The 22,902-nt window shown below is 48.9% G+C and overlaps 1 protein-coding gene across 1 annotated transcript in view; it reads left to right on the top strand.

The window, feature by feature from the left end:
* LOC113246663 (protein FAM178B) overlaps nt 1-22,902 on the top strand; it is a 50,844-nt gene that overhangs the window by 24,821 nt on the left and 3,121 nt on the right. The window contains exon 8 of the mRNA XM_057309297.1: nt 18,632-18,746. Within this exon, the coding sequence (XP_057165280.1) occupies nt 18,632-18,746 (115 nt within the window). The remainder of the gene's footprint in view (nt 1-18,631; nt 18,747-22,902) is intronic.

The following is a 22,902-nucleotide window of genomic DNA, read 5'->3' on the forward strand; positions in this document are numbered from 1 at the left end:
GTTCCGTCTCCATGAACTTGCTTATTCTGGACATTTCATATACATGGAATTATACAATATGCGACCTTTGGGGTTTTTTTAAAGATTTTATTTATTTGAGAGAGAAGGAGCAAAAGAGAGAGAATGAGCAGTGGAGGCAGAGAGAGAGGGAGAAGCAGACTCTCCTCCGAGCAGGGAGCCCGATGTGGGGTTCTATCCCAGCACCCTGGGATCACAACCTGAGCCGAAGGCAGACGCCCAACCGACTGAGCCACCTGCGTGCCCCAATATGCAACCTTTTGTATCTGGCTTCTTTCACTTAGCATAATGTTTGCAAGGTTCATGCACCTTGTAGCATGTATTAGTTCTCCATTCTTTTTTATGGCTGAATAATATTCCATTGTATGGATATACCATGTTTTATCCATTCATCCGTTGATGGACACTTGGGTTGTTTCCACTTTTTGGCTATTGAGAATAATGCTACTATAAACATTTGCACACAGGTGTTTATGGGGGCATATGTTTTCCATTCTCTTGGTTATATTCTTAATAGTGAAATTGCTGGATCATATGGTGACTGTATAGTTAATTTTTTGAAGGACTGTCAAACTATTTTCTGAAGTGGCTGCATCCTTTTACATTCCCACGAGCAATGTATGAGGCTTCCAGTTTCTTCACACCCTTGCCAACATTTGTTATTGTCCATCTTTTAATAGCCAAGCTAGTGGGTGTTAAGTGGTATCTTGTGGTTTGGATTTACATTTCTCTAATGACCAGGGATGTTCAGCATTTGTTCATGTACTTAGTGGCCATTTGTACATTTGTATATTTCTCTGGGGAAACATCTATTCAAGTGCTTTGCCCATTTTTTGATCGGGTTGTTGGGTTCTTTTTGTTGTTGTTGTTGAGTTGCAGGAGTTCTTCATATACTCTGGATACAAGACCCTTACCAGATATGTGATTTGCAGATAATTTCTCCCGTTCTGTGGTTTATCTTTTCACCCTCTTCATGGTGGACTTTGATGCATAAGGTTTTGTTTTGTTTTGTTTTGTTTTGCTTTTAAGTAGGCTCCACATTGGGTGCCCCTGATGCACAAGTTTTAAATTTTGATAAAGTCAAATTTATCTATTTTTTTTCTATTGTTGCCTGTGCTTTTGGTGTTAAACAGAGCACCATTTCCTAGTCCTAGGTCATGAATATTTTTCCCTTATATTTCTTTCTGGAAGTTTTATAGTTTTAGCTCTTGCATTTAGCTCTTTGGTCCATGTTGAGTTGGTTTTTTATATGGTGTGAGATTGGAGTCCAGCTTCATTCCTTTGCGTGTGGATATCCACTTGCCGAAAAGCACTATTTGTTGAAAAGACTATTCTTTCTCCATTGAGTTGGCATTCTTGTTGAAAATCAATTGACCATAAATGTATGAGTTTATTTCTGGATTCTCAGTTCTAGTCCATTGATTTTTTTAAAATATTTTATTAATTTATTTGAGAGAGAGAACACAAGCACAGAGGGAAAGGGAGAAGCAGACTCCCTGCTGAGCAGAGAGCCCCACGTGGAGCTTGATCCCAGGACCGTGGGATCATGACCTGAGCCAAAGGCAGACGCTCAACCAACTGAGCCACCCAGGTGCCCCATTCCATTGATTTATATATCTTTATGCCAGTACCCCCAAATTCCTCTTTTTCTTTTTGAGAAAGAGAGAGAGAGAGCATAAGCTGGGATAGGAGGGACAGAAGGAGAAAGGGAATCTTTTTTTTTTTTTCTGTTTAGAATGCAAGTTTCTTTTTTTAATTTAAATTCAATTAGCCAACATATAGTACATCATTAGTTTTTGATGTAATGTTCAGTGACTCATTAGTTGCGTATAACACTCAGTGCTCATCATATCACATGTCCTCCTTAATGCCCATCACCCAATTACCCCATCCCCCCACCCAGGGAGAGAAAATCTTAAGCAGGCTCCATGCTCAGTATGGAGCCCAAAGTGGGGCTCGATCTCACTATCCTGAGATCATGACCTGAGCCAAAATCAAGTCGGACACTTAACCAGCTGAGCCACCCAGGTACCCAGTACCCCAAATTCTTGATCACTGCAGCTTGCTGTATTGAAATTGGGAGTGTGAGTCTTCCAGCTTTGCTCTTTTCAAAATTATTTTGGCTATTCTTGGTCTCTTGTATTTCCATATTAATTTTAGGATGGTTTATCAACCTCGCAAAAATGACAGCTGGGCTTTAGATAGTGATTGTGTTGAATCTGTAGATAACTTTGAGTATTACTCCCACCTAATAATATTGTGTCTTCCAATCCATGAATATGGGATATCTTTCCATTTACTTAGATCTTCTTTCATTTCTTCCAACACTGTTTTGTGGTTTTTGGTGTGCGAGTCTTATATTTATTTTGTTAAATTTATTCCTAAGTATTTTATTATTTTTGATGTTATTATAAATGGAATTATTTTCTTCATTTTCTTTTCAGAGCGCTCCTGGTAGAAAGAGAACAGATTTTTGTATACTGACCTTGTATTCTGCAACCTTGCTGAACTCGTTTATTAGCCCTAATCATTTTTTTAATGGCAGAATTTGGTTTTGAAAGCAAACATGGTCTTGTGCAACTAATTGCTTGAAAGAAGTGACCTCATGTTTCTTTAACAAACATGCTTTGGCTGTGCCAATGTAGGACTGGCCAGTAAGTCTGCCAAGCACACTGAGTAGGCAGCAGTGCCTGGAGAAAAGGAGCTCCATCAATGAGATCAAAACACTTTAGAGAAGGAGCAGAACATGCGTAGGTTCTGTCCTGTTAGCTTCCAAGACAGTGCTGTTCATTCTTACCTACCCATTCCGTTCCCTACCAGCTTCTATAATATTTGTGTAGGAGGGGAAGAATATAACAAAATGAAATGACCCTGGCCAGTACATTCTTTGGATATTTTTTAAGTGGGTGAGAAATTTAGTTCTCAGAACAAATTCGTTTCATTTTCATGAGCAGTATCTTTGGACACTTTGTTCTTCCTCACGTGGTCACCATGCTTTTTCCCTTTGTCCCTGGGGCTTCCATTATTATAGTCATTGGGGCTTTGGGGCTCTCTGGGACAGGCCTCTGTTTTGTGGGTCACTTTCTTTTCTTGCTTGTATTCTGTCTCCCTCCTTCTCTACCCTCCTTCCTTATTCACCCTTGGATAATATTTATAAGATTGCTGCTTGTAAAAAGAATAAAACAAAACAAAGACCAATAACCTCACTAGCTAGGTAACCCCTATGTTATCTTAAAGTATTCTATGTATCAGGTGCGGAAAATTCAAATACTAGAGACAGGTGCAAAATGAAAAATGAAAGCCTCCCTGCCCACCCCCACTCCCCATGGCCACTTCCTCTCCCCAAATAGTCATTATTAAGAGTCATTATTTCTTGTGATGATTTCCAGGAGCAAAAGCTACATAATACATATACGATCCACAATCCATATAATCCATGTTTTTGTATTTATGGATTTATTTACACCATATTTCTTCCAACACTTTGGTATTCATCTGAAGTTACCACCAGTGGAGAGTTAATCTAGGACTTTCCCAGCTCTCTCCCCTGGATGCCAGGAGAGGCCACAGCCTACATAGCACAGGTCAGACAGGATTTTCTAGATGGGGGTCGCCAGGGTGGAGGACCCTTGAGGTGGGACGAGCCATCAGGTGCAAAAAGAAAACATTTAACACCTATATTTACATTTTAGCCCATCTTTTTTTTTTTTTAAGTTTTATTGAGGGTGTGTAATTGACATACATTAACCTGTACACATTTAAAGCAGGCAGTTTATACACTTGACATATGTGTATATCTATAAAACTGTCAGCATCAGGATAACGATGTCCGTTGCCTTCATAGTTTTCTTGTGCCTCTTCGTAATTAATTTATCTCTCCTTCCCCTTTTGTCTGTAGGAAACCGCTAATCTACTTTCTGTCACTACAGATCAGTTTTGCATTCTCTAGAATTTTATACAAATGGAATCACACAGCAGGTACCCCTTTGGGGGGGTCTGGCTTCTTTAACTCAGGATAATTATTTTGAAATCCATCGATGTTGTTGTGTGTATCAGTACTTTATTCCTTTTCATAGCTGAGTACTATTTCATTGTATGGATATCCTATCCCTACTAACGACATTTTGGGTTTTGTATTGTTTTTCAGTTTGGGGGCTATTAAAATCTGCTCTAAACATTCTTAAGCAGGTCTTTGTGTATACATCTGCTTTCTTTCCCCTTGGGGTAAATATCTATGAGTGGGTAGGCTGGGTCGTATGGTAAATGCTTAAGGTTGTTTTTTTTTTTAAGCTTATTTATTTTTTCTTTAGTAATCTCTGCACCCAATGTGGGGCTTGAACTTGTGACTTTTGAAGATCAAAAGTCACATGCTCTTCCAACTGAGCCAGCCAGGTGCACCTATTGCTATTTTCTAGTTGGTGCTTTTAGTGTCATATTTAAGAAATATTTGTGAAGGGACACCTGGGTGGCTCAGTTCGTTAAGCATCTGCCTTCGGCTCAGGTCATGATCCCAGGGTCCTGGGATCAAGTCCTGCATGAGGCTCCTTGCTCAGTGGGGAGCCTGCTTCTCCCTCTGCCTGTCGCTCCCCCTGCTTACGTTCTCTGTCTCTCTCTGACAAATAAATAAAATCTTTAAAAAATATATTTGTGAAACTTGGGTCCCTGAGATCTTGTTTTCTTCTAGAAATTTCATAATTGAATTTCATAACTTACAATTTTTATAATTAAATTAAGTTTTATAATTTATAATTAGCCTTACATTTTTAGGTCAGTGGTCCATTAATTTTTATTGACGGTATAAGGTTAAGGTTAACTTCTTTACATATGGCTATCCAGCTGTTCCAACACATTTGTTGAAAAGATTATCCTTACGGAATTGAATTACATTAGTACCTTTACCAGAAATCAATCGATCATATATGTGTGGATCTATTTCTGGACCCTAGTCTGTTTCATTGGTTTATATGTCTAATTTTACCCCCCCATCCTAATTACTTTAACTCTGTAAGTGTGAAAATCATTAGTTTAAATCCTTCACCTTTGTGGGGTGCCTGGGTGGCTCAGTCAGTTGGACATCCAGCTCTTGATTTTGGCTAAGGTCATAATCTCAGGGCTGTGGGATCAAGCCCTGTGTGGGGCTCCCTGCTCAGTACGAAGTCTTCTTGGGATTCTTTCTCTCCCTCTCCCTCTGCCCCTCTTCCCCTTTCTTGCATGCGCACGCACATGCGCGCGCTCTCTCTCTCTCTGAAATAAGTGAATACATCTTTTTTAAAAAATCCTTCAACTTTGTTCTTCTTTCTCAAACTTGTATTGACTATTCTAGGTCCTTTGCATTCTCATATAAATTTTCAATATAAATTTTTCATATAAATTTCAAATTTTCAATTCCTTGTCATTTTCTACCAAAAAAAAATCTGCCTGAATTTTTATTGGGATTTCACTGAATCTATGGATCAATTTGGGGCCAATTGACGTGCTTCACAATATTAAGCCCTCCAATCCATGTGCATTGGACATCTTTCCTTTTATTTAGATCTTTAGTTTCCTTCAACATTTTGGTGTACAAGTCTTACAATTCTTTTGCTAAATTTATTCCTAAGTATTTTATTCTTTTTGATACTATTGTAAAATGAATTGTTTTCTTGGGATGCCTGGGTGGCTCAGTTGGTTAAGCGTCTCCCTTCGGCTCAGGTCGTGATTCCAGGATCAAGTCCCGCGTCAGGCTCCTTGCTCAGTGGGGAGCCTGCTTCTCCCTCTGGCTGCTGCCCCCCTGCTTGTGCTCTCTGACAAATAATTAAATAAAATCTTTTTAAAAATGAATTGTTTTCGGGGCACCTGGGTGGCAAAACGGTTACGTGTCTGCCTTCGGCTCAGGGCGTGATCCTGGCGTTATGGGATCGAGCCCCACATCAGGCTCCTCCGCTAGGAGCCTGCTTCTTCCTGTCCCACTCCCCCTGCTTGTGTTCCCTCTCTCACTGGCTGTCTCTATCTCTGTCAAATAAATAAGTAAAATCTTTTTTAAAAAATGAATTGTTTTCTTAATTTCATTTTCAAATTGTTCATTGATCGTGTACTGATATATCATTGATTTTTGCATATTGATCTTGTATTCTCTAACCTTGATAAACCCCTACTTTATCGAGATTTTTATCAGGAATGGATGTTAGATTTTGAGATGATTATGTGGTTTTTTTTCCTTCAGTCCCTTAATATGGTGATTACATTGACTGAGTTTTGAATGTTTATTCGTCCTTGCATTCTGGAATAAATCCTACTTGGTCTTGATGTACTAACTTTGTATGTGTGGTTGGATTCAATCTGGTAGCTTTTTGTTGAGGACTCCCAACATTTATGTTCACAAAGAATATTAGTCTGTAGTTTTCTTTTTCTGGTTTTGGTGTCAGAGTAATACTGGCTTCATGGAATGTGTTAGGAAGTATTCCCTCTTCTTCAAAATTCTGGAAGAGTTTGTGTAGAACTGATACTATTTCTTCCTTAAATTTTTGGTAAAATCAGCCAGTTGAGCCATCTGGGCCTTGAGTTTTCTTTTCTTTTTTTCTTTTTTCTTTTCTTTTCTTTTTTCTTTTCTTTTCTTTTCTTTTCTTTTCTTTTCTTTTCTTTTCTTTTCTTTTCTTTCTTTCTTTCTTTCTTTCTCTCTCTCTCTCTCTCTTTCTTTCTTTCTTTCTTTCTTTCTTTCTTTCTTTCAGATTTTATTTATTTATTTGACAGAGCACAAGCAGGGGGAGCAGGAGAGGGAGAAGCAGGCTCCCCACTGAGCAGGTAGCCTGATGTGGGACTCGATCCCAGGACCCCAGGATCATGACCTGAGCTGAAGGCAGATGCTTAACCAGTGAGCCACCCAGGTGCCCCTGGGCCTTGAGTTTTCTTTATGGAAAGATTTTTAATTACAAATCCAGTTATTAAAAATAGATATATGGGTATTTTTATTATCTGTTTCTTCTCGAGTGAGCTCTGTTAGTTTGTGTCCATTTCACCTAAGTTGTCAAATGTATCAGTATAGGTTTGTTCATAATATTCCCTTATTATCTTTTTAATGTCTGTTGGATCAGTGATGATGACTTCCTTCTCATTCTGATACTGGTCATTTGTGTTTCTTTCTTCTTCAGTCAGATCATTTGGGTTTCAGGTTTATCAACGTTAATGATCCCAAAAAACCAGCTTTTGGTTTCACTGATTTTTCTTAGACTTTGTCTGTGTTCTGTTTTAGTGATTTCTGTTCTTACCTTCATTTCCTTTCAAATTCTGCTTGTTTGGGGTTTGATCTGATCTATTTCCCCCAGTATTTTAAGGTGGAAACTTAAATCGTAGTAGCTCATCTTCTTTTGCGTGTGTCAAAAGTAGCCCATCTTCTTTCTTCTTCTTTTTTTTTTTTTTAGACTTTATTTTTACGTAATCTCCACACCCAGCGTGGGGCTCAAACTCACAACCATGAGATCAAGAGTTGCATGCTCCACTGATATGGAGCCAGCCAGGGGCCCCACCGCTCATCTTTTTTAAATTTACTTTTTAACATGTTATATCACATACATGGCATTTTAGCATCGAGGTACATTTGTTGAGCTTATAAACGTATATTTGTTAGAGGTATAAATTTTAAAACTTTTAAGGATGGCTATGCACCATCAAAAAAGTTCTGGAGAGCAGCAGAAGCATTCTTTGATTGGAGCTGCAGGCTGATGCCTTACTGGGAGTTTTGACATATTGTGGGAACATGGGGATGCATGATGGGTGACAGAGCATAGGATGGGGTGGACGGAGTGGAGACAGGATGTCTGACAGTCGCTCCCTTGGGAAGAACCCTACAGCAGCCTAGAGCAGCGTCAGGGCACAGATGGAGCTCGGCAGTCCGACTGCCAGAGTCCTCCACCGGGTGGCCAGCACTGAGCACTCGGGATTGTTTTCAGAGTTGGCAGTAATAACATAGGTGAAGCACTGGCTGTAGAGCGGACACTCAAAATTTGATAGCTATTATCAAAGCAAAAAATGTATTTCTTTATGACTCAGAGATCATTAGATAAACCAAAGGAGCTAAGCAGCGCAAATACGCAGCTCCCTCTTCTTAATTCCGCTAGCTCTGTTTTGGCCATTCTTGTCTCTCTCTATTCTCAGATGATGGGTTTTTGTTTTTCTTTTTCTTTTCTCAGATGGTTTTTAAGCAGTCGAAAATCCCTTAGGCTATCTATTCAGTTGACACTTTCTGTCCTTCACTGTCTTACTAGGAGTTGTCCTCACCTCCTCCCCTGACCTGCCTCAGGAGAGTCTCCTGCTGGGGTGTTCGGAGCAACAGAGCCTCCTCAGCCTCCCAGAGTAGAGGCCCTGCCTGCGAACAGCTGCCCCCGGGGGCTCCACACAGCCTGGGCTCCAGTGTCCCGTGGTAGCAGCGGCAGCCACCCACATACAAGGAGCACCTCTGTGCGGGGCCCAGGGCCCAACCCTCTGTTCACGTGGGGGTGACCTTCCCTCCTGACTTCACAGGGCAGGTGCTTCTATCCCCGGCCAAGGAGGCAAGCTGGGATCCAGCTGCACTCTTAATCCCCACACTGGTACTGCGAGCACACGGTGCAGACCCAAATGAGCGGGCAAACCCCGTGAGGACCACCCTGGAGAGCCCATCCCCCAGCCCCCTCAGAGCTGTCATTTGCTGGGCCCGGCCCCTTCCAAGTCTCCAGTTTGAACGCAACAATAACAGTAATTCAACTTCAGAATTGATCGTCATTTTAAAAACATATTATTGTCTGTTATAATAATAAAAGTCGTTTCCTTGAAAATAATAGCTCACGTTTCTAGAGAGCTCGTGCCAGGCCCCGAGCGCAGGGCCTGGCCTATCTCATTTAATCGCCCCAGCAAAATCCTCCACGTAGATACTGTTATTTTCCCCTTTTCGCAGATAATCGGGGGGCTGGAAAGCCCAAGCTTCACACGATTTGTGTGACCCACAGTCTCGTAGGTGGGGGGCCGGACCCCCGGTTCCAGCTCACTGTATCTTCTCTGTCTTGCTGTGCTGCAGAGCACAGGGACTGTTTGCTGGTCTTCGTTTTACCTTCTCTTGAGTTCCTGGCGGCTACAGGAACCGGTCCACAGTAGACGCGGGTGGTATTTGTTGCACGTGCGGCGGAGCGTCGGGGAACGTGTGCTTTGCCGACAGCAAGACATCGGCATTTTTCTCCACCGGATCCCATGCAGTGGGTGGATGGTGGCGCTGCCAGACGTGGTGTCTGGCCATCCGAGGTCAGAATGCGGGATCCGCAGGCCCTGCGGGGACACCTGTGTGCGATACCCCAGCCCAGCCGGCCTCTCCCTCGTGTCCCTTCCTTCTGGAGCGTGTGCCTCCGGACCCGCCTCTCTGTCCGACCACCGGTACAGCCGGGGTCGTGCGGGGCTGCTCCGTGGCCGCTGCCGAGGCCCAGGTGGATCAGCTCCTCCAACACACTGATGACAGCGCCTGCCACGGACTTTTAAAGCTCCCAGGTGATTCTAATGTCCAGCCAGGCTGAGAAAGTGCCAGATGATGAGGACTTTGGCCAAGTGCCTAAACCTCCCTCACTAATACGGTGAGCACTTCTTCATGTTTGTCTTTCAGACCCTGATCAAAAATCTCTGTGGCTCCCCTAGGGCTCAGCCTCTAGCTTCCAGTTTTCCGTTGGGTCTGAGCTTTAAAAAGGACCGAAGCTGGGGTCCTGCCCTCTGAGATTGGCTTGGAGTACAGCCTGGGCAGGGGCGTTTTAAAACCGCCCCAGATGATTCCAGTAAACAGTGGGGCTGAGGACCTCTGGGCTCCTGCACCTCGGGAGCAAGGCTGAGAGCCGTGGGTGTGTGGGGAGCTGGGGCTGCCTTCCGTGGGTTCCTCCGCACACCCATCCCACCCCAATCATCCGCCAGAGCACAGGCTGGGACCCTGTGTGCTGTTCTGGAGCAAGGGGCATGGCTGTCATTAGCTCAGTGGTTTCCCAATGTGGCTGCATTTTAGAATCCCTAGAGATTTCCTTTTTAATTCTAGAGCCCAAGCCAGGCTAATTAAGCCACAGTAGTGGGGGGCAGGGGGGACAGGTGGCAGTAACTTGTGAAGCTGCTCCCTAAGAGATTCCAGAATGTGCAGACAAGTCTGAGAACTACCGCATTCGGTTCTCAGCTGGGTCCTTGATCCAGAATGCAGCGAACACCAAATCCCTTAGACTGTGGGGATGTGCAGCCCATGCTGCTGTGTGGGGAGGGAGACCTTTTCCTCTGTTTCCTTTTCTTAAGAGTTCTTTGTTGTTTAAAGATTTATTAATTTAAGAGAAAGAGAGAGAGCACGAACGGGAGGGGCAGAGGGAGAGGGAGAATCCCAAGCCGACTCCATGCTGAGCACAGAGCCCAACACGGGGTTCGATCCCACAACCCAGAGATCAGACCTGAGCTGAAGCCATGAGTCGGATGCTCACCCTACTTGCCACCCAGGTGCCCCAGTCGTTGTTGTTGTTTTAGAACAGTTTTAGGCTTACAGAATATTTGATCAGAAAGCAGTTTCCATATTACTCCCCTGCCTGCCAGCACCCCCCACCACACACTGGTTTCTTCTACTGACGTCCTGCATGTGTATGGTGTTTTGTTAGGATTGACGAGGCACTATTGATACATTACCATTAATTGAAAGCTATTGTTAATTTATTTTATTTTTTAAAAGATTATATTTATTTATTTGACAGAGAGAGAGACAGCCAGCGAGAGAGGGAGCACAAGCAGGGGGAGTGGGAGAGGAAGAAGCAGGCTCCCAGTGGAGGAGCCCGACGTGGGGCTCGATCCCAGAACGCTGGGATCACGCCCTGAGCCGAAGGCAGATGCTTAACGACTGAGCCACTCAGGCGCCCCTGAAAGCTATTGTTTAAATTAGGGTTCACTCTGGAGCACCTGGGTGGCTCAGTCAGTCAAGCGTCCAACTCTTGATTTCAGCTCAGTCATGATCTCAGGGTCCTGGGATCGAGCCCCGTGGGCGCTGGGCTCTGTGCTCAGTGGAGTCTGCTTCTGCCTCTGCTCCCACCCCGCTCTCTCGCCCTCAAATAAGTAAATAAATCTAAAAAAAAAATCAGTGTTCACTCTTTGTGTTGTACGTTCTGTGGGTTTCGGTAAATGGGTGACGTGTGGCTATCACTGCTGTATAATACAGAGTAGTCTCGCTGCTCTGAACATCCTCTGTGCTCCCGTGTTCATTCCTCCCCCTCTCCATCCAAACCCCTGGGAACCCCTGATCTCTCTCTGGTCTCTAGAGTTTGCCTTTTCCAGAACGTCATCTAGCTGGAATCATACAGCATGTAGCCTTTTCAGACTGGCTCCTTTCACTTAGCAATACATATTGGAGGTAGTTCTCTGTGCCCTTTCGTGGCTTCATAGCTTCTTTCTTTTTGCCACACAGTAGTAAGCCATTGTCTAGAGGGACCACAGTTTGTTTAGCCGTTCACCTCCTGAAGCACATTTTGTAGCTTCCAGTTTTTGACAATGATGAGGAAAGCTGCCGTAAACATTCATGTGCGGCTTTTTGTGTGGGTGCACATTTTCAGTTCATTTGGGTAAATACCAAGGAGCACAATTGCTGGATTGTGTGGTAAGAGTATGTTTAGTTTTGTAACAAACCGCCAGACAGTCCTCCAAAAGGGCTCTTGCGCATTCCCACCAACAGTGAGTGAGAGTTCCCGTTGCTCCGCGTCCTTGTCAGCATTTGGTATTTTTTGTTTCATTTTAGGTAGAGATCAGGAATATTCCAGAAACCTCAGGTTCAGAAATCCAAAGTGAGAGAAATCCTGGTGGGCCACGTATTCAGGGACGTTACTGGGAAGCTCTTGGTAGAGTCTAAATCGGACTCTGAGTTTTGCTTTTTAAGTGTGAGAGGGTGGTTTGCTCCTACCTTCCTGAGTCATACTGAGGGGGCCTTGCATCATTAAAAATAACCCAGTAATGCATCCTGAGGTAGGAAAGTGAGGAAGTGGTTGCCTGGAGTCAAGACATGACAGCTGGGCCTCTGGCAGCCATCCTGGACCATGAGGTGATCTTGAGAAGGTGAGGCACATGCCGAGAAGGGCAGAGCAGAAGACAGGCACCCAAGATCCCACAGGTCCATCAGGTCCCTGCACCAGTGTGGCCCACCTGCTTCCAGACTTTTTCATCAAAGAGAATAGAATTTTAGCTTATTTAAGCCCAGGTAGATTTTTTGTTTTGTTTCTGGTCTTTTTGTTATTTGCAGCAGAACCTAGTTCTTACAGCTATGGTGGTGTGGTGGTTTGGCACAATGTGAGTCTGTCCTACACACTGGGGGCCAGGTGTGCTCAACGGTGTTGGGTGACCAAGCAGTGGTGTCAGTTACAGAGGGCAGGAGAGAGGAGAGGTGGCCTGGGGACGGCATCACCTACCCTACACCACCCTGACTCCCATGAATAAAAGGACCGGGGGCCGGCAGGGACTCTGTGGGGGGAGGGGAACTCTGTGGGGGGTGTGGATGGGTGCTCTGTGTGTGTGTGTGTGTGTGTGTGTGTGTGTATGGATGGGTGCTGTGTGTGGTAAGTATGGGTGGGATGCGTGTGTGTGATATGTGAGTGTGTATTGATGAGTGTTGTGCGTGTCATGATATGTGCAGTGTGTGGGTGTGTGGTGTGTGGGTATGTTTGTGTTGGATGAGTGGTTTCTGCGTCTGTGGTATGTGTGGTGTGCGTACAGATGGGTGGTGTGTGCACAGTGTGGGTGTAGTATAGGTGTGCAGAAGTGCGTGTGTGGACGGGTGGTGTGTGTGTCTGTAGTACATGGTGGGCATGTATAGGTGTGCCTGTGTGTGTGTGGTGGGTGGATATGGGGGTGCATGTGTGTGTGAGGGTGTGTGTGGTGGGTGGGTATGGGGGTGCATATGCATGTGTGAGGGTGCGTGTGGTGGGTGGATATGGGGGTGCATGTGTGTGTGTGAGGGTGTGTGTGGTGGGTGGATATGGGGGTGCATGTGTGTGTGAGGGTGTGTGTGTGGTGGGTGGATATGGGGGTGCATATGTGTGTGTGAGGGTGTGTGTGGTGGGTGGATATGGGGGTGCATATGCGTGTATGAGGGTGCGTGTGGTGGGTGGATATGGGGGTGCATATGCATGTGTGAGGGTGCGTGTGGTGGGTGGATATGGGGGTGCATATGCATGTGTGAGGGTGTGTGTGGTGGGTGGATATGGGGGTGCATATGCATGTGTGAGGGTGTGTGTGGTGGGTGGATATGGGGGTGCATGTGTGTGTGAGGGTGTGTGTGTGTGGTCGGTGGATATGGGGATGCATGTGTGTGTGAGGGTGTGTGTGTGGTGGGTGGATATGGGGGTGCATGTGTGTGCGGGGGGGGGGGTACAGGCGGGATTATAGCCTGGCAGGCAGGAGGCTGTGGAGGCGCCGAAGGGAGGGCCTTAGCTCAGAGTGAGCAGGTGGGAAAGGGAAAATGAAGGGTCAGTGGGATGGGTTGCATGGCAGAGAAGGAACAAAAGGAAGCCTGGAAACAATGTGGGTAGAGCGTTCTGGAGAAAGAACCCTTGGCGATGAGAGGCAAGAAGAGCGAGTGGGTCAGGGCTTATCCAGGCCCTGGGCGTGTAGTTGCCTGTGGTGAGGCAGCATCAGACTGGGGAGAATGCCAGGCTCCTTCCCATGCTCGCGCTGTAGTTGGGTGATAAGATGTGCATGTTTTTAAAATACGGACTTGACGGAATTTTGTGTTTTTACCATATACATGGATCACATCACTCCATCCTCCTGAGACCAGTTGCTTCCTTGCCCCAGTCTGCAGGGTGGGTGTGGAGTGGGCAGGGGGGGTCCAAGGACCCGAGGGGGTCCCACAGGACCAGCCAAGAGGGTTGTTGGCTTCGTGCAGGATAGAAATCACAGCGAGCCAGGAGGAAGTGAGAGCAGAGTTTATCCAATAGCATCAGCGATAGAGCACAGCGGACGGGGTGTACGGGAGAGGAGAGTGAGTCTCCCCTTTGCTTGGGGTCTGGGCTTTTCGTTGAGGATGGTGCACGTGTCCTCTCAGGCACCCAGGAACTGGTCAGAACAAGGACAAGGGTCCAGGTGTCCTCCACAAGTCACTTATGCCCAGGAGCCAGGGGGTTTTGGCCTCAAGATGTCTAAGGGCAGGGGTCTGGAATACGAACCCGAGGACCCACCTAGTCCCTCCTTGGGTGTTATCGACCGTGCCGGAAACCTCCAAAGAAGTCATGCACTCCTTGACCTTTACAGTTAGGACGTACGTTATTTGTACTCTAAGGCGTGTGCAAGGTGGGGTACAGGTCCTAGCAAGAACAGAAGCAGGGACAGGAGCAAAAAGCAGTTCTTTCCCCATCTCAAGTGGGTCCCCTTCCCTCTTTCTGCCCTTATCCTCCCTGCCCTGGGCCTCACACCCCTCCAACACCCGGGGCTCCTGGCTGGGCCCAAAAAACAAGAAATGGCAGCCCGGCCTCAGGGTGCACCCAGAGCTCCTCCTTCTGTCTCTGGCTGCCCCCCCCCCCCCCCCCGCAGACCGCCTTCTTTCCCCGCCATTTATACCACCTGGCTTCGTTTGGTGTGTTTATTGTTCATGTGTTTTGTCTGTTTCCCTGCTAAACCATCAGCTCCATGAGACCAGGACTTTGTCTCTTTTGTTCACTGCTGGGCCCCCAGCGTTCAGAACAATGCATGGTGTTCAGTTACTGTTTACTGAGCAGGATGAAACGCTTAAATGACAGGCTTATGCTGATTGACTAAAGCTCGTGATATTGAGACAAGTGCAAATTTATAGGCAAAAGGGCAGAGAGAAGTTAAGTAATCACAATTGGGAGGATACGAAATGGTAAGAGGGGCGCCTGGGTGGCTCAGTCGGCTAAGCGTCTGACTCTTGTTTCGGCCCAGGTCCTGATCTCATGGCTCATGGGATGGAGACCGGTCTGGCTCCGCGCTCAAGGGGGAGTCTGCTTGGATATTCTTTCCCGCTGACCACCCCCTCCCCAGTATGTGCACTCACTCTCGTTCTCTCTCTCAAATAAATAAATAAATAAATCTTTTTTAAAAAATGTAAGATTTGTTGAAAAGAAAACCATAGGCCCCAAGTGGCATCACTTCTGCCAAGTCACCAAAGCTGGGCTTAATACCTAAGCTACCTGCAGTTTCAGCCTCCCCCCCACCCCAAGTGTAAATCTGTCAGGAATTTTCTGATAGGCATCAATGAGGTAATCTATCTGTATAATAAGACCCCCTGCCCTTCCTCTAAGGAAAGGTGGCCTTGCATGGAACAATCCTTTCTTTTCTTTCGCTAACAACTTTCTTGCCCCACCCTCCTTCCTATAAAAACCGTCCATTTGGTGCGAGTCCTTGGCTCGCCCCTCTGCCTGCTAGGTGGGGTTCTCGGATGTATGGCCGGCTTCGTAAAGCCAGTTAGATCCTGGAATTTACTCGGTTAGATTATGTTCACCAGACTGTAAGCCTCCCCTAAATGTCGTGAGTCCCAGGCTCCCACTGGGATCTGGGCTCAGTCTGACGGGGTGGTTGCTTTCTTTTCTTCCGGAACCAGTGCCTCCCCATTGAGGCTGATGGGGAATCTCCTCCTGGAGAATTGGGGGGACTCTGAGATGGTGTCAAGAATCAGGACCCAGGCAGATGATTGGCCCTCCCAAGGCAGCCATCCCAGAATATTCATTAACAATTCTATTTGGGGGTCTGGGAGGGGGAGGAAGAGACCAGAGTCCTGCAGACCCTGTGCCCTGTCGTCTGACCGCTAAGGCCCAGAATGGGACGTGGTGGGTGGGAAGGAATGACAGAGGCCTGCGTAGGGGAGACGCTGGGGTGGGCATGTCGAGCCGAGGAGGTTCCTGGGACGTGTGTGGTTTTCCCATTCCCTGACAGCGGTGCCAGGAGAGCGGAGGTGGTGGTGTTACGTGAAGTAACGCTTCTTCTGAGGCACAGATGGAAAAGTCACTTTTATTTTAGGCCTGGTGCTTTTCCTCCCCTGCCTTCCCCCAAAGCATTAGCTCCAACCCCAGAGAACCACCCAGAGAGACGCTTCCAGACTCTCAGCCTCTAAACAGAGCCCAGAAGCTCGGGGCTGTTAGCACTGGCATTTAAAAAGGCGCAGGGCCCCGATGCTCCCCTGGGGAATCGCCTCCAACGACTGTGCTGTGGGTGTGGAGAAACTGAGTTAGGGAGTCGGAGCTAGCAGCCTTGCGTCTGCGTTTTGCTCTGTGTCAGCTGTCCGGAAAACCCCCATTGGGGACACACAGCACTCAGGAAAAGCTGAGCGCGTGGCCTAGTTATGGGCAGTATTCATTATGGGCTCTCGGGCGCCTGTCGTCGCTTAACCAATTTCCAGTGCTGTTGACTGGGCCTGATGGATCCCGAGGCAGCCCAGGCCCCTTGCTGTGAAACCTCTCCTGACCCTTCAGCCTGGGTGAAGCTGTGGTGTGGAGTCATTACCGGGTCAGGGCGGGGACGGGGGATGGTGCCGGGCTCCAGGTTTGAAGCTGGGGACACCTGTGCTGAGGCTCCCAAGGGGTTTTAAAGCAGCTGATGCCCCTGCACGGGCTGAGGAGGGGGTGCGAGGGTGGCTGTGTCCGGCACCCTCCGGGGTCCTACACTGCTGGCAGGCTTCCCCCCCACCCCCAGCTGGGCCTCCAGGGCCTCACCCTAGGCCGATTCTCTTTGCACACGCATCGTCCCTCCCTGGAAAGCCCGTGGGCCCGCCCACACGTGCGTGTGCCTACGTGCACAGTCCCCCAAGGGCCCTGGTAAACAGCTCGCGCGCTCTCTCTCTCTCTCTCTCTAGTGGAATCTCATTGTGTTTTGCAGACTTCATTCTTCTCAGCTCGTTTGTGAAGCAGGCAAAGGGTATCATTACTCTTACTTGTTAAGTTGCCCAAGAGGAAAAAAAAACAAACAAGAAAGTTTTTCCTCCTCCAAGAGTCTAATTACTTGTTGGGTGAGCCCCGACCCATATACATTTCTAATGAGAGAGACACCTGATGCCAGCAGAAGAGATGTCCTTGCACGGGGTTCGGAGACCCTCTGCTGACCGTTCCCCCGGCGGCTGGCTCTGCAGCCGTACCACACTGTTGCCAGAACTCCTCAACAAGTTGAGGATGCTCTATTTCTTGCCTTGAGTCACTGGGCATGCCATGCTCTTTCATGCTTCTCTGCCTTTGTCATTTCTGTCCCTTTGCTGGGGCGTGCTTCCTTTTCCGGTACCTGTGCCATGTTCCCCCACCCCCTGACCCCCAACCCTCACCCCACCATCACCCCCAGCCTCCAGTGAACTTCGCCTCCTCTGAGCAGCCTCTGCACCTTTCATCGGCTTTGCTTTTGAATACGCTGCCCTGTATTTATTTACCTGCCTGGCTCCCCTCCCTCCTAGACTGTGAGCTCCCTGAGGTCAAGGTCTCCCCCCGGGGCGCCTGGCATGGTTCCAGCACATGGGGGATCCACTGAGGGAACTCTCACCCCCCGAATGGCGAAGGGTCAAGCACGCACTGCTAAGGCGCTGCTAGCCCCATGTCCGAGTTCTCGGTTCTGACGCATCTGTCATCGTCGACATCTGTCAGCATTCCTGACGTGGCCAGCTCATCTTACGTCCGGTCTGCAGTTTCCCTCTTACTGCGGTACTACTCCGTCAGGTTTGTTTAGGACTCTCTCCAGTCATTCATTCATTCAGCTTCCCCACCCCCACACCAGCTACTCCTCCAGGCGCTGGGTGTGCAGAGGGGGCCCTGCCCTCATGGAATTTACATTCTAATGGGGAGACAAGGACAAGAAGCAAGTAAATCAATCAGTAAGAAGCGGTAGAGGAAGGACAGCGTAGAGACCTGGACGACGCCTCTTGGTGGGGTGTGGAGAGGTCACAATGCAAAGAGCGTGTGGGAGGCAGACAGGATTGCAGCCATCTTTGGGAAATAGGATCCTCCACGCTGGTTTTTGTTTTTCTAGTTTCCTGGTTCTGAAAAATGCCCTTAAGTAGTCTGACAGAAGAAAAGCCCAGAGTACATAAGGTTTTCCTCCATTGTTGGTGAGGTCAGATTACCGTTCTGTTTCATCAAACTAGTCAAGAGACAATGGGACTTGGAGCTCACGCTGGCTGTGGAGACACGTCCCAGGCTGTCCCAGGCTGCGGGGAGTGCCCTGGGCTGGAATGGTGGACCTGGGAACACCCAGCTGTTGCTGCAAGGGCAGTGTCGAGTCAGCAGGAGGCTCGGAGCTGGCCTCAGCCCTTAGTGGCGAAGGGCCCAGGGCCCCGGGGCCGCTGAGACTGGTGTCTTCCACGTCTTGCAGTTCTGAGGCCTCTGGTTTAGGTCTCTTCATCTGGCTCAGCTCTGGGCAGCTCAGCACCCCAATGGCTGCCTGATGGAACTGGTCAGGGTGCCATCACCCCAGGGCCCTTGCACTTCAAGGTGGCCAGAGCTTGAAGACAGGAGAATGAACGACCAGGTTCCCAAAGCTGGTTGCTTGATTCCCCAGAAAACACCTGCGGTGCCAGAGAAGGCAGAAACGGGTCCCCTTGGGCCAGGGGCTGTCGTGCCCAGCCCTCCCATGGGAGTAGTGCACCTGTCCCCCTCTGCCCTCCCTGACCCTCTGCCCTCCCTTGACCTGACAGATGGAGACAAGCGCTGGTGGTGCCCCTCGCTGCAGGAAGTCATGGAAGCATTTCACAGCCTGGGAGCCCGCAGCCCTGCTCTGGGCCCGGAGGGGCCCTGTCAGTCCAGTGAGAGGTGAGTACTTCCCCTTCCACATTTGTTCGACACTGTGGATCTCACCTCCCGCCCATGGGCTTGTATACAGTAGATATGGGCAGGTTTTTCCATATCAGTTACACCTACGTCAAAATGTTAAAAAAACAAAACGAAATATTACCCAAAAAAGAGAGAGGCATTCTTCTCAACATGTATTCATGCTAAGGAAGATTAAAGTATTTCCTATTATGGGTGGGGGTGGGAGGGAAGAAAAAATCATCAAGTATTTCCTATTCTGTGAAGGTAATATAACATGACAGCCATCCATCGTACAAAACGATCCATTCCAATATTGTTTGTGGTCCACATCCTCAGCTCCGTAAGCATTTATAAGTTAGAAAAAGGGAAGGTTTTCTCTGATTATTATATGAGATTATGTGCATTTGCGGGGGGGGGGGGGGAGTAAAAAAAATTTCCCAAACTCGGGCTCTAGCCCCCATGGGGAAGCAGAGGAGGGACTGTGGAAATGGGCATCACAGCACAAATGGCGAATGTTCCGATAAATGACCGTGCTCCCAGCTTCAGGGGGACGGAAGAACCAGGCACGGGTGAGTTTGGCTGCTTTGGCCGACATCTGTTCCTGCCCCTCGGTGACTCAGAGCCCTCACTGCTCCTCCTCTTCCAGGACATGTCCCAGTCTCTCTGGTTTACCTCCAAGCCTCAATTTTGGCCCATTACCTAATATCAACTCATGGCCAGCAAGGCACAGTGTTGCATGTAATTTCCACAATGGCCAGTTTTGTTTTGTGGGTGCCCCCTTTGTGCACTGGGCTGGGTTGTTGGGTTGTGGGGGGGTACTAATTTGCATACGCATTGTCCCTGCCCTCTAGGAACAGAGCCATACAATACATAAGTGACTATTGTGGGGTGGACAGTGATTAGGTCTGCCTTGTAAAAGTGTCACATATTATAAACTTGTTCTACGAATTATAATACATTCAAACTCCTTCTTGACAATTCTTTGAGAAGACATAACAGGGTGTTTAGAGCCCTGGACAGGCTGTTATGTGGGAGCCGGCCCCCCCTCCAGCCTGGTGACAATCTTTCGGCCCCAGGAGGAGCAGGGACCCTTCCCCTCGCTGCGGCGGGCAGGCGGGTGTTCCTACACAGGGAAGACTGAAGCTTTCTTAAGAACCTGTTCCACGACTGTGTTTAGTAATTGTCTGCCAAACCAAACCAGACCAAACCACACTCGCTCTGCTATAAATACCCAACGCATGTGCCAGCCTGCCTCGCTCCTGCCCCTCTCCCTTCCCGCCGAGTTCCACATCTGGGGTAACAAGCCACTTGCCTCTTCCCCAACACAGAGCTGCAATCATACCGCCTTCTAGAATGAGACAGGGGAAGAATTACACTTAGAGAAACAAATGCAGCTGGGGGCCTGGGGGGCCTGCGGGGTTCAGAAGAGCTATTTCTTACTGTTCTGATGAGCACTTGGTGTCCACCTGGAAAGTGAGAGTTGCCACTGCAGGCAGAGGCATATAACCACCCAATTTACTCAGCGCTCTGCTAAGAGCCACTTTCTCCCCCGCCCTTCTCCCTTCCCCCAGGATTTGATGGCTTCCTGCTCCTTATGCGTCAGGACAAACCCATCCTCGCTGGGGGCCAGGGAGGGCGGGAATGTCATTGGAACTATGGCTGTGTAGATTTGCCGCCTCAAATACTTGGGAACACAGACCCCAGCACGCAGACTTCCAGCTTGACCGGGCAGCTCGCCCTGTGTAAGAGGAAGGCAAATCCACGTGGTCCCAGAGTGTTGCCAGGGCTGCATGGTCACATCACCAGACGTGCTGTTTGGACACCCTGCCTCTTCCCTTGTGCCTCCCACTGCTAGCACTGTTTGCCCACGGAGGACTCAGAACTGGCCGACAGGAGCTGGCCAATGGCTTCAGGGCTGATTTTCTTCTTGTGGCCCTCTAAGAACAGGCCGGGGCCACCTGCCCAGTCACTTAGCCTGTGGAGGCTTTTCTGCCTGAACACAGCCTCTTCTTGAAAAGCAAACAGATACAGCCTGGAGACCCCTCCAATGACCTCCCTGAAACGTGGGGTAGCAGAGATGTTTGGGTGGGTTCCCCGGGCTGCTGGCGGGCTGCTGCAGGCGGGGAGGCTCCAGGAGTTATAGGGTTGGAAGAGAGCTCTTCTAGACTATTCTGGAAGCACTGTGAGGATGCTGGCATCTCTCCACCAGGGGTATGGCATCCTCCATAGACACAGGGACCACAGGAGGAACATCAGGGCGGGGGGCCTTCTCATAACTGTCTTCCTTGTCCTGTTCCTGACCAAGCTCAAGTTCATCCCAAGCCAGTTGGCTCCATGTCACCCACTGCTCTGCTGACTTCCAGGGATGTCCCAGTCTAGGGCTCCCCAACAGAAAAGATGCCCTGGGGCTCCTCCAGGGCACCCACAGAGCCCTCATATTGGCCAAGGTTGGAAATGAGGGGTTGAGATGTCTCTGCACATGGCCCCACAACTGGACTGTCTTTTTAGTTTCTATGAGAGAGACTGGTCCTTCTTTCACCATTTGTTCCTAATCTCAGATTTCTTTGGAACCCATCACCATCTCATCGAATGCCTCAAGATCTCCTTTCAGAAAGCTGCAGCCCTTCTGCCGCTGGACCGTGTAACGTCCACCTTGTTGCAAACACAGCAGCCCTCTGCCCAGTGACGAGGCTGGGGAGGGAGGAATCAGGAGGATCTGCGGGGGCAAAAGGGCGGGAGAGGGACCAGAGCATGAACACCAACCAGGAAGCAGAAGCGAGAGCTTGAGGGGGCTTATGCCACACGGTGATGCACTCTCCATCACGGGCCCCAATCTCACGTCAGAAGGCAGGAAGGTCCTTGGTCACCAACGGCTGGTCTTCCAAGGCTGCTCCCAGGTTACAAAGCCCAGCTGAAAGTCCCAGTCAGATACACAGGACTGGCTGCCAAACTGCCATAGCCTGGTGCGGGAAACCTTCATCCACTCGGTTCTCTGAAAGGGCAGCCTGGTGCAGAGGCCAAGGGGTAACTAAATGACAGTTAATCCATTGAAAGGGTATCCTGTCCAGTGCGGGGGAGGCTGGTCCCCGGCCATCTCAGGACAGTGTAATTCGACGCAGGTAAAATGTACTTCTCCCCGCCCATTAGCTCAGCATCGATTCCCCTTCACTTCATTGACCTCGGCTCATGGAGCCTGGACAGGTCCAGTCTGGTTCAGCAGTACAAGCCTAGGGGACAGCACCCCCCTCGTAGCCTGCATGGTGGGGCCCGGACCCCTGGGCGCCTTGAGGATGGCTCCCGGTTCCCGAGGTGGCCACGCACATACACATTTCTTATCATCCTCCTGCTGAGAATGTCAGCATACTTTAGTATGGCTTTCAACCCTTAGGGAAAACAAATCTAGAAACTAGACTAGAAGTCAGTGACATGTCCCTCTTAAGATTACTTGTGAGTGTAGAACAGTGTCGTCGTAACCCAAACTCCAGCTCCAGGGTGCTGGCCACAGGCTGAGCCCTAACCCAGCCAGCAGAGGGTCGGGGCTGAGCGGCAGGGGTGGGACAGGTGAAGCGCTTTGTTCATGGAGTCCAGTGGTGGGACCGTCACCTCGCTCTTAACCTGCTGAGTCCAGGAGGGGAGCGGGGTTGCTAGGCTGTGAATGCCTGTGCTCCATGGCCTCCTTCTCGGAGCATGGGGATGGAGGCCTGGGCATCAGTGGATGCCACATCCCAGAATAGCGGGCACGGATGCAGACGGTTCAATCAAGTGGTTCCTCAGAGCCTCAGAAAGGCGGGGATAGAGGACCTGGCTCTATTGCTTGCTGTTCTCAGGGAGAGGCGGTGCAGGGAAACGCTGGATCACACGCCAGGAGGCTGTCAGCCCTCTCCACTTGTCACAGACACACTCGCCTCCCCAGCTCACGTTTTCCACACTCCTGCTGCCTTTGGCAGCGCCAAACCGTCTACAAGCCCATTCCTCTTCAGCGGAGGCACAGTCCGTTCTGGGCCTGCCCCCACCCTTGGGGAAGTCTGAAAGCGTTCCCACTCGTGCTTCTGGCCCCCACACCTGCTCACAGGCTGGAGCAGACCAGAACGCCCCACCTGCATGGACCCGGGCCCAGCAGGTGCCCAAGTGTGCACACAGCCTCACCCATCCCCTG

This window comes from Ursus arctos, unplaced genomic scaffold (assembly GCF_023065955.2).
Source record: "Ursus arctos isolate Adak ecotype North America unplaced genomic scaffold, UrsArc2.0 scaffold_8, whole genome shotgun sequence".
NCBI classification, from domain to species: Eukaryota; Metazoa; Chordata; class Mammalia; order Carnivora; family Ursidae; genus Ursus; species Ursus arctos.